The following is a 12,543-nucleotide window of genomic DNA, read 5'->3' on the forward strand; positions in this document are numbered from 1 at the left end:
TAACTTTTTTCCCTATGCATATTTCTTTAATTTCTGTCATGTCTTATTACTTAGTATTTTTAAGTGAATGCTATATTATAATGGTCAGAACATTTTTAGTATGAATGCTCTTAGTGTTGCAGTGGATAGAATGTTGGACCACAGGTCAGGAAGGCCTGAGTTCAAATCCAGCCTCAGATACTTAGTACCTGTGTGAACAAATCATTGAACTTCTATCTGCCTCCTTATTTGCAAAATAGTAATAATAACAGTACTTAACCCCCAAGTTGTTATGAGGATAAAATAAGTTTTCTAAAGTATTTTATAAATCTTAAAGCTATATAAGTGCATACATATTATTAGTATGTTTCTTCTGTATATATGACAGCTATTGGCTTTGAATAACACTTTTATCATTTGAAGGGAAAATAATTTGACATATACTGATCATTTCCCTAACCTTGAATGAGCCTTGCATATCTAGAATAAATCCTACTTGATCATGATAAGTATTTGAAAACATGTTACTGTATACTAAGCTCACAGATGTAGTGCTTAGAAGGAGCTCAGAGACCGTAGTCTAACCCTGTTATTACATATATGAGAAAACTGAAGCCAGAAAGGATAAGTGACTTCCCTAGGTCATCTAGGTAATAAGGGTAAGAGGCAGGTAGGATTTGAACCTAGGTCTGCTGACTTTAGAGTAAGAGCATTTTCATCTGTACCATGTAATTGCCTTAATTCTATTTATTTGCTTTGATTTTCATTAATTCTAGTAGCCTATAGTTCCTTTATTCTACCTTAACCTTGACAGATTTAATGATCAAATTCATATGTGCCTGATAGAAAGCATTACATAGAATCCTGTTTTCAATTTTTAAAAAATTTATATAGTGTAATTCTATTCATTTCTTCTGCATCTATTATGATCTTCCTTTTTGTATTTTGTCATTTAATTTTTTCACTCCTTTTATTAAATTTGCTAATAATTAATCAATTTTATTGGTATTTTTAAAATAGCATCTTATTTACTAAATTGTTATTATTTCATTGCTAATGTCAGATTTTATATTGATTTTTTTGGTTTTGTATTTGATTTTGCTTCATTAATTTCTCCATTTGCTAGTTTTGTTAAGTATAATATCCACTCTATTTTTTTCTTCATTTCTTATTAACACAAATATTCAGGGAAAAAATTATCTTAGCGTTTATATTGATGTCCTCTGATTGTCAATGATTCCTTTAAGTTTGATATAATTCCCCTTTTTTGCTTCTCTGAATGCTTTCTAATTTGAATTCAGCTTTCTCCTGATATCATTACTGCAATTCCAGATTTTCTGAAATGGCTGAAGCGTGATAAAGTGCTAGACCATCTCAAATATATGTATCTTTCAGAATTGTGCATACATTAACCAAGTAAGGGGGTGAATCCCATAGCAAAATCCCTCACACAGGGTGTGGCCTCCTCCGTTTCTGGGCAACCTTATTCTCCCCATTCTACTGACATGCTGGCAAATCTGGGTTCCCAAAGAAGTGCCACCATTGTGCAGCTTCAACTCAAATCCTCTCAAGGTTCTAGAGGTAATCCTGTTGCATGGTAGAGGTGGGGAATGTACTCTCCTGTTCATCACTGTAGCTTATGTGCTTCCACCACTGTGCTTGAAATACATACAAAATCAGTAAAATCACATTGATGACACTATTAATTCTTACACATAAAATATTTACTTAAGAATAAGACAAAATCAATACTAATCACAAGATAGTAGTTACTAAAAAAGAATAAAAAGCCACTGTAGAAATAATCAATATACCACTGTTAATCTATAAACCTAGGTCACACTCTCCGAACAATGCACACAATATCTATGTGGGAGAATGGGAATATATAGAAACCTAACAGGGAGACACATGGCATTGTGTTTGGGGAAACTCATAGCTGTGTAGTGCTGACCTTTATCTATTTGAATTCTTCAAAAACACTCCACCACATGAAGCTACTTTTCTGCTGTTTTCTTCAGATCCTCACTACTCTTTTGTTAGGCAAATCCATTCCTATTCTTGGGCAGCTAGCTGGAACTGTGAATAGAGTGCTGGGTCTGGAGTCAGGAAGACCTGAGTTTAAATCCAGCCTTAGACATTTACTAGCTGTGTGACCTGGGCAAGTCACTTAAACTTGTTTGCCTCAGTTTCCTCATCTGTGAAATGAGCTGGAGAAGGAAATTGGCAAACCATTCCAGTATCTCTGCCAAGAAAACCCTAAATAGGATCATGAAAAGTCAGACACAACTGAATAAAAATTTTTCTGTCTTGAAATGATGAATCACTAACAAGCTCTTTAAACTCATAATCACCCTTACAATAGAATTGAAATAGAGTTATACTATTATGATGATAAGCATTTCCTTTAATTCAGAGAACTGCAAGAAGTTCTTTAGGTTGACTTTCTGGACAATGCTGACAAACCTAGGGAGCTGTTCACTCAATTGACTGCTGGTTTGTTCATTTATTCCCTAATTTGTTTTTTATAACAAAGAATTAACTCACAAAAAACCAAAACAAAACAAAAAAAACTTCTCAGCTTGGCTCCATAGGCAAGAAAGAGAAGTGCAGTCAACACTTCACTGAACTAGATGATACGTTGTCCAATCAGGTTCAACATAAAATTATGTAAAACAGTTTCATAGCTTATTTTCCCCTTTGTTTTTTGCTCTCAAATGAGAGGGAGCAAGAGAGAGCAACTGGCACCTTTAAAAGGTTTTAATTCTCTCAGATGGTCACACTGGAGAAAAATAAGCAGAATTCAGCTCTCTTTCAATGAATTTCAGCTTTCCTTCAGCCAATTAGCGTCTCCCAGCATAAGAGCTGAAGCCTTACTGAAGTCATAGGAGCTGACTGGTCCTGCTATCATAGTAACTATTCTGTTTTGTTCTTCATTTTCCTGTTCCTGTTAGGTTTTTTACTTTCCAACAGCTTAAAATGAAACTTCTTGGTAGTCAATGACTTATCTTCCCTTAGGAGTTAAAACACAAAACTCCTCCTTTCTGTTAGTTATGAAACAATTCAATACTCATTTAATCATCACATCATCTCCAAACACTTATTTGATTTGCTACTTAGTGAATTGCAACTTCTCAAACTCTAAAAAGTCATATGCAAATGACTAAAAGACCACAATGCTTTGCAGTTTTAGTAATTCCTCTTGTCTTCAAACAGATCATCTCAGTTCTCTTGTCAGTGCTCCTACATCTGTGTCTCTCACGTTTTATTTGAAAACTATTCATTCACATTTTAATTTCATTAATTTTTCATAATTGAAAACTTTTTTCTGCCTCTTTTCACAGTCAAACTGTTCTTATACAAAAGCCATTCCTATATAACATACAAAATTGATTTACTCCTTTTTCTATGCAGAATATTTAATTTTATGGCCACCAAACTCATTTTCTACCTCTTTCAGCAACCAAATTATTCATATACAACAGGGAACAATAACATAGATATGTTTCCCTTAACCAAAATATTGTTGGATTGTGTTTTTCAATAATTCAATATTCCATTTTTTTTCCTGTAGGGAAATTCAACTTATTTACATTCAAATTTAAAATCATACCATACTTTGTTAAATTATTTGCTTTGTTTTTATATCACCAATACTAATCCTTTCCCACTTTCACGCACACTTATAATAATTAACACAGTTCGAATATTTTATATTAGTAACTCCATAAGGTTTACAGTAACTCAGTTTCCCTATCTACAACTCTATTTAAAACAAGACTACTGTTAAGGAATTGATGCCTTCTTATGTCAGCATTCTTATTACCCTTTCATTCTTTAATTTTATCATCACAAATCAAATTTTTCTCTTTTCCATTTTCTTCAAAGTAACATAATTCAGATACTAGCCAAAACAATCCATTTATTTTTTAGTGTCTCTATGGTGAGTGCACTAGTTAATTACAGCTGTAATGATTTTGCATCCCAACATTAATTTGTTTTTATACGGACTTTTAAATGGTCATCTTTTGTTTCAGAAAATAAATCTTTGTTGAAAAGCTGATTTGAAGGGCAAAATCTGATTGTTCTGGAAGTCTGAGGTCATTATGTCATTTGTTTTGTTAGACAAATCTGTGCTATTAGCATTTTCTTTCAGCTGCTTTTAAAATAATCTCATCATTGTATTTTTGAAGCATTAAATAATGTTGCATTTGGATGAATTGCATGTGGGGCTCATTGTTATCTTGCTATTTCCATTGGTTTGCAACCTGGCCCTTATATTAAATATTTCTGGGAAATTTTCTTTTAGTCAGATGTTTCATTTTTTGAGGAGCCATTGACTGTTCCCTCTTTGCTCTGTCCTCTAAGTATGCTCCTTTTTTTATAGCATCCAGCCCTTTTTCTAGTTGGATAATTTTCTGGAGTTATTCTGCTTTTTTTCTTGTTTCATTCATTTCATTCTCTTGTAAAATAATTGTTTTTCATTGAATCTATTTTTTAATAATCATCATACATTTAAATAGTTGAGTTTCACCATCTCCTGAGATTTCAGTTACACTCAATTTCCAATTCACTTCATTTTGTGATTCTTTCTAACTTCATTTCTTCCATTTATTACATCAAAGTATTTATCATCTATTTTTTATGTCTAAAAAAATTCTAGGTTCATTTTTGGTGGTGTTGTTATTTCTTTTAAAATACATTTTAAAACTTTTTTGGATTTGACATCTATGAAACCCGAGACTGAAGTTTTTATTTTGTTGAAATTATATTGTATTCTTTCAGTTTTCTTTTTTTCTAAAAACCAAAAAATCCCCAACACATTTTAGAGAGTTTCTGGTAGTTTTTCTTATTTTGAATATTTTCATTGCCATTTTTCCATTTGATGTGTGAAGAGAGAGGGTCTTTTGTGATATGATAATAACTACAATGACCAATGACCATCCATTGAGTGCTTACTATGTGCATGGCACTGTGCCAAGGACTTTACAATTATGGTCTCATTTAATCCTCACCAAAACCCTGGCAAGTAGGTGTTATTATTATCACTTCCATTTTATAGATGAGGAAACTGAGGCAAACAGAGGTTAAGAAAGCTTCCCAGAGTCACACAGAAAAGTATCTCAAACAGGATTTGGATTCAAGTCTTCTCGACTCCATACCTGGCACTCTTCCAAAAAGACTCAACACTTTAATTTATAGATGAAAAAAACAGAAGCTTGGAGAAAGTGACTTGTCCAAGATCACATAGGTAATAGCAAAGCTATAATTAAACCTAAGTCCTCTTGACTCCAGATTCATCCTTTCCACTACCCCCTACTTCCTCTCAGTTTTATATATGTAGTGAGTAGAAATGGAGCCCCATGGATAGAGAGGGGCCCATGTAAGAAGAGGGACCTGTTTTATTGTATGGCTTGAAGGAGGCAGAACAGACATCTCTAGTCTCTTATGTCTCACCCTTCTGCAGGGAAGACTTTCATTTCTGCCAGGAGGGGAAGCAGGAGGTGAGGGCAGGAGGCCTCCACTCTGCTTTCCTCAGAGAAAGGGGGTACTAGACTATAATTATATGTATTTGCTCTTTTAAATATTATTAGTCTAGGGAATATGATCAGGTTTCATTAACTCTTAATTGCTTTGTCCTTTGTGGGGAAAGAGGACCCCAAGTTCTATATACAAGGCTTAACCCCTTCCCAACCAGTTCCACAATGAATATGCATATCAAATAACAAAGAAACCCAATTATTCAAATCAGTAGTGAAATAGACATCAGAGAAGATGTGCATAGGAGAATATCTATCAGACCACACAGAGTGAAGGAGCTCTCCCATTGGAAGCAAGGTGGGAAATTCCTTGGATTCTCTAGAGTAGCAAGCTGGAAATGGGGGCATGACAGAGACTGCCAGTTTCTTTCATTATCTTTTCACTAACCTGAAGAGGGCTTGATTTCTTCCATCTTCTCTCACCAAGATGAAAGCCTTCTTGATGGTCCATGAAAACTCTGGCTTAGAGAATCCCCAAAGAGGACTCAAAGGGAACTACTGAGACCTGAAGCTCTTTCCTCTTATCAACTCTGCCCTGCCCTTCACATAGGGCAGGGGTTTCTTCTCCAGGAAGGAGAGAGTCCCTTAGCAATGGGTTTTGGGACAGGGATTGCCTTCAGTTTACACTGGAAATTAATATTGAAATTCAAAATACTACTCAAAACACTATCCCTCAAATGAAAGGTACTAGGTACTAGGTTATATTTACTCCCACTAAAATATAAACTCTTTGAGATCAGGGCCCTAGCTCTGTCTACAGTTCCAATGATAAATGCTTAATGAATTGAGGGATGACCCTTAGAGCAATTCTGATCCTCTGGCAAACTATTACATATAAAATAAGTAAACTAATAGAACCTAAGAAAAATTATATGTATTTTCCCCCATTCTTCTAAAAAATAAAACACCTTAGGTTTTATTAGTCTATTTTTTAAAGCAATTAAATGGTTCTATAGAAATTTTGAGTGGGTTTTAGGCTTCCAGCGCCTAATTTACAAGATGTCTCATGGAAACCACACAGTATCCTCCTCTTTATTGATTGGTGCTCTTTCTTTAACCAGTCACCAGATACTATCCTATGGCACTTTTTACTAAAAAGTAGGTGTAAGTGCCCAGAGTAGCACTCTGTTCCTTAGAGGAACATCTGTGAAGATGTAAATCTAGTCCCCCTCATCTGCCCCAGGCTTTGAAGAGTGTTTTATTGAGATACTTGGAGCTTTGCCACTCACAGCTGGGGCAGGATGAGGCTGTACCTCTTAGAGCTTGGCACTAGCTAGCCATCCGCCTTGACTCCCCTGGCCTTAGGAGAATACATGCACAGGCAAAGCACTGGAATCAATTACTTCATATTCAGATTGAATTTTGCTTAAATGCTTGAGATGCCACACTTCTGGCAGAAGTGCTTTTTGAGGAATCGGGTTGCAGAGGAAGCAGCATTCATTAAACTAGTAGACAGAAGAACCAAGTTTCCATTCCATTGTATTGAATTGTTAACTGTGTGACCTTGGATAAATTGCTAACCTTCTCTGCATCCTGTGCCACATTTGTGAAATCAGAATAGCAAACTGCCCTGCCCTACTCATAGGTGAACATGAGGATTAAATGATAAAGTATGTTCTAAGCTATAAAACGCTACTATACATACATACGTAAATGTATGCACACACACATTATCTCTATTGTGTTGATGAACAAGATTCCATGAAACACAAGTTGAAGTAACTGAACTTTGTGTATCTTTGAAATGGATGTATCCAAGATATAAGGACAACTAACAGAAATATTAAAGACCAAGTGCCATTCCCCAATAAATGGTCAAAGTTCATGAACAAGCAGTAGTCAAAAGAAATACCAACTAATAACAACCATGTGAAAGACTTTACTGAAAAAATGTAGGTGATGTAAAAATCAAAAGATAATAAAATTTATTTTTAGAAGATAAAGTATATGTGTTAAGAAGTGCATCTGTGTAAATGAAAAGGAAAAAAAGCTGAATGCTGCAATCAATCAATCAACATTTATTAAGCACCTTTTGTGTGTCAGGCACTGCACTTAGCTCTGAGGACACAAGAAGAAGCAAAAGACAGACCTCAAGGGGATTACAGTCTAATGGAGGAGACAACACACAAATACATACAAAGCAAGCTATATATACAAGATAAACAGGACGTAATTAATAGAAGGAAGGCACTAGAATTAAGGGGGTTAGGGAAGGCTTCCAGTAAAAGAATGAATTTTAGTTGGGACTTAAAGAAAGCTAGGGAGGTTAGTAGATAGGGCAAAGGAGGAAGAATGTTCCAGGAATGAGAGACAGCTAGAAAAAATGCTTGGAGCCAAGGGATGGAGTGTCTTGTTCCTGTAACAGCCGAGAGGCCAGTCATTGGATCAAAGAGTATAGGGAGTAAGGTGTAAGAAGACTGGAAATGTAGGAGGGGGCTATGTTGTAAAGGTTTTGAATGCCAAATAGAGCATTTTGTATTTGATCTTGGAGACAATAGGGAGTCGCTGGAATTTATTGAGGAGTGTGCATTACATGATTGGACCTATGTTTTAGCCACTTTGGTAGCTGAATGAAGGATGGATTGGAGTGGGGAGATACTTGAGGCAGGTACACTCACTAGCAGGCTATTGCAATAATCCAGGCATGAGGTGGTGGCAGTGTCAAAGCAGAAAAGGTGGTATATTCAAGAGATGCTGAAAAGTTAAAATTGACAGACCTTGGCAGTAGATTGAATATGAGGAGTGAAAGGTGGTGAGGGATCTAGGATGATGCATAGGTGCAAGCCTGATAGAGTGGGAAGGTAGTGTTGCCCTCTACAGTAATAGGAAAGGTAGAGGGGTGGGTGAGGTTTAGGGAGTAAGATAATGACTTCAGTTTTGGACATATTGAGTTTAAGATGTCTACTAGAAATCCACTTCAAAGTGTTTGCAAGGCAATCAGAAATTCAAGATTGAACGTCAGCAGAGATTTGGGAGCAGGATGGGTAGATTTGAATCATTAGCATAAAGGTGGCAATTAAATCCATGGGACCTGACAAGATCTTCAAGTGAAGTAGTATAGAGAGAGAAGCGAAAAGGGTCCAGGACAGAATCTTGAGAGACATCTACAGTTAGAGGGTATGATCAGGAAGAAGATCCACCAAAGAGTGAGAGGAAGATTGGTCAGAAAGGTAGGAAGAGAACTATGAGAGGGCGGTATCCTGAAATCCTAGAGAGAATATTAAGGAGGCAAGAGTAATTAACAGCATCAAAGGATGCAGAGAGATCAGGGAGAATGAAGACTGAGAAAAGACCATTGAATTTGGCAGCTTTAGTAACTTTGGAGAGGCCAGGTTCAGTGGAATGCTAAGGTTGGAAACTGGATTATAAAGAGTTAAGAAAAGAAGGAGAGGGAAGTGAAGGCATCTTTTATAGATAGTCTTTTCAAGGAGTTTAGCTACAAAGGAATAAGAGATATAGGATGATAGTGGGAATGGAAGGAGCAAGTGAGGGTTTCTTCAAGAGGAAATGTGGGCAGGTATTTAGGCAGTAGAGAATGAACCAGTAGAAAGGGAGAGATTGAAAATAAGTTAAAGAGTGGTGAAAACAGAGGGGGCAATATGTTGGAAGAGAGGGGACAGAATGGGATCACTTGCATAAGTAGAGGGGTTAGCCTTGGTAAGGTGTAAGGTCACTTCATCATGTGAGATGGATGGAGGAGAAAATAGAATAGAAAGAATATGAGTGATAGGGGATGAGGAAGAGGGGAGAAGAGGGAGCTCATGCAAATGGCCTGAGGTTGAGGAGGTATGATGAGGTTTGGAATAACTGCTGGGGAAAGTGAGTTAGTGGGTGATAGGAGAGGTCTACTAGGATAGCCTAGCAGCAGTGGGAAGCCAACTGAAATTGTGTAACACAAATCTGTGGTAGACTCGGAATGGTTGCATGATTTTCTCCATTTTTATTTGGCAGCATGTGTATAGGAGTGAAGATGACAAATGGTGGGAGTGATCCAAGGCTGAGACTTGGCTTAACAAAAGGGGGGCTAGGGTTTCAAGAAAGAAAGACAGTGCAGAGTTGAACTGGTTCACCAGTGGGTCAAGAGGGGTAAAAGAAGAGAGTGACTAGTGCAGGGGAGGTAGCCTGTGAGAGAATTAAAGGGGTATAGGGTTAGGAGGTGATGGAGGGGAGGAAAAGTAAGGTTTCATAAGAGAAGGCAGAAGGAGATGTGAAAAGTCAATAAATTAAGAATGGATAGGGGGGCTTCAGAATTCTTGAACACAGAGGTGGTATATTTGTGAGTCATGACAAAATCATGAGTATGACTATCTTTATGTGTGACTGAGGTGTGGTGGAGTAGTAGCTTGTGGGAAGTGAGGAGGTTGAAGAATTGAGTAGTTAGCATGTTTGAAGGGGAGTAAATATGTATGTTATGTATGTATTGTGAGGGTAGGAGTTGGGAAGGAGAGAAAAACTATGAGCCAGGTACTGAACTCAAGGAAGAGGAGTTACCTAGGGGGTTGTAGACAACAGCTACCAAGACTTTCATAGGATGGTAGATATGAAGTGCATGCACATCAAAAGAAGAGAAGTCATTGAGTGTTGGGGCAAAGGGAGAACCTGGAAGTGTCAATGGGGAATAAGTAGTTTTCTAACTCCCCTACCCCAACCAGTGAGTGAACCAAGGAGAATGAGTGAAGGTGCATCCAGAATTGAAAAGGGTGGAGAGGCAGGTTGTGGCATCAGGGAGCAGTCAAGTTTCAGTAGATGCAAAGAGTGGAAGATTTAAGATGAAGGGGAGTTTGTTGTCTATGAAATAGGCATTCTAGAAGACAGTGGAAGGGCTGGGTGGAATTTGGTTGAAACTTTGGAGTGGGAGGATTGAGGAGGATGAGAACGAGCAATCAGGTGGTGGGGTTGGTTTATAAGGTTTGTAGGTATAATGACCAAACTTGTCCCTGAAGAGACAAGAAAGTGTATTTCCTTCTTCTCACTGGAGAAATGGGGAATGATGGATGTGGAACATTACGGATACTGTCAAACCCTGTTAATGTATTGGTTAGTTTTTATTTTTCTTTATTTTTTGTTATAAAAGATGGCTTGCTACATAGGGGAAGACCATTCAGAAATAAAGAATCCATAAAAACAAAAAAATAAAATGTCTGACTTTTGTTAAGAACATGGCCCCTAACGTTTATTTCTAATATAAATGATGACTGTATATGGGATCTGGAGTTCCAGTCCAACTTCCTTTCCCATTCAAAAACCCTCCTCCCTCCCAAGGATAATACACCTGTTAAAGTCTTAGAATCTGAATGCCCTCACAATGCAGCAGCCTAGCCCTGACAGAAAAGTAGCTCGTTTCCTCATCACTGTAAGTTAATTAACATTTGGACCCTGTCAAAGCAGACCACAGCTAAGACAGAAAAGAACTGGAAGGTGCCCTCACTTTACAAATGGATTGTGATGTCTGAAAGAGGAAGAGTAAGTAGAAGAAATATTAGGAAGTGAGAAGAATAGGGAGCATAAAATAACTGGAAGAGATAAAATGTTTGAGAAATGAAAAATGAAATGAGCTCTGGAAGGGAAAGCATGAATTCAGTCTTAATTGCTGCAAGGGATCATTCAGAGGCTGGCTGTAAGAAACAAAGCCCCCTTCTTGCTTTCCTTGTCTTTGTTTTCAGTGCAATCATGATTTAGAGAATCACAGGATGACAAAGCACACCAGACACATTTTTTGATTTGTTTTGTTTTCTTTAAAAAAAAAAAGATCAGCGTTCATTTTTCTTCATTAACCTTTGGAATTAAAATAAGGTTTAAAATACCCCAAATATACAAATGCCATCTATGCGGTGCATTCTAGGAATGCTGAGGTAAGCATCAATGAAGGGGATCATGGCATCCCTCAGTGCAACAGTCCGTACCCAAAGCACAGATCCCTTAGGAACTGTCTCAGCTCCCATCAGTTAAATGCCAAATAAATCCACAGGAAGGAAGAAGATATAGGAGGAGGTACCAGGAGGAATTCTTGCAAAAAAAAAAATCAGCCAAAAAAACCTTCAAAAACACTGGCTCCAAACAGATTAATGGCGAAGTCTTTCTTTCCAGCAAACGAGAATCTGAAGGCTAAGTGTATTCTGCCTTGAAAACCCAGGGGCCTCTGCCCAGACTCCCAACATAGTGCAGAGGTTGCCAGCAACACACACACACACACACACACACACACACACACACACACACACACACACACACACACACACACACACACACTGCAAGCTCCTGTCTCCTTCACAGTCTACTCATGGAGACCAGAGACAAAGCAGCTTGGCTTTGAAAGAAAAAAAAAGACATTTGGAGGCAGGAAAGTACACGTGTGGAAAGAAAGGCTATTCCCAAAGTTCCTTGTGTACAAAGAGCATAGTTCATTCTCAGCGTCACACTGCTGGTGGCTGACTTTGGACTGAAAGCCCAGGCCTTTGTTTTCCATATTTGAAAAATACATTGTTCTCTTGTTTAAAAAAAATAAAAAGAATTTACAAAATAAGCTTGTCATCTGCTGCCAATTTAGCGTCCAAATGAAGGGTTTTCCCCCAGCATTTCCAGAATATTTGTTTGCCCTTGCAAGACGTCTACCATGCTAGAAGAAACAGAAGTCAAATGCCCTGCTCTCTTACCCCCCATTTAAGTCAGTTCTTATCAAAAGAGGCAGGATCCCCTTAGACCTCGGGCTCTGTGCAGATCAGCAGACAAAGACCGACTCATTTGCTTGGTGGTGAACTCAACATTTTTGGCTGCTTCCACAGCTCGGCTCAAGGACAGGCTGAGGTCATCCAGGTCAACGAGATCCAGCTCAGACAAGCAACGGTGGCCTGGATTTGGAGATGGAGCTCGGCGATTCTGAGACAGGGGTCTCATCTCGGCAGGTTTTTTACCACTGGAGTAACGTAGAGGGGAGGAGGCTGAGGTAGGTGCTACTGGAGAATAGTACCTGGAGAGATGCAAAATACATAAGTGAATGGCAAGAACCATGAAGATCTCATTTCCT

General features: G+C 37.8%; 1 protein-coding gene across 6 annotated transcripts in view; it reads right to left on the reverse strand.

The window, feature by feature from the left end:
- Positions 1-10,545: 10,545 nt before the first annotated feature.
- AKNA (AT-hook transcription factor) overlaps positions 10,546-12,543 on the reverse strand; it is a 63,573-nt gene continuing 61,575 nt past the window's right edge. For all 6 annotated transcript variants that reach the window (XM_072631723.1, XM_072631718.1, XM_072631721.1 and 3 more), the window contains one exon: positions 10,546-12,486. In XM_072631723.1, the coding sequence (XP_072487824.1) occupies positions 12,195-12,486 (292 nt within the window). In that variant the 3' untranslated portion in view covers positions 10,546-12,194. The remainder of the gene's footprint in view (positions 12,487-12,543) is intronic.

This window comes from Notamacropus eugenii, chromosome 1, assembly GCF_028372415.1.
Source record: "Notamacropus eugenii isolate mMacEug1 chromosome 1, mMacEug1.pri_v2, whole genome shotgun sequence".
Classification (NCBI taxonomy): domain Eukaryota; kingdom Metazoa; phylum Chordata; class Mammalia; order Diprotodontia; family Macropodidae; genus Notamacropus; species Notamacropus eugenii.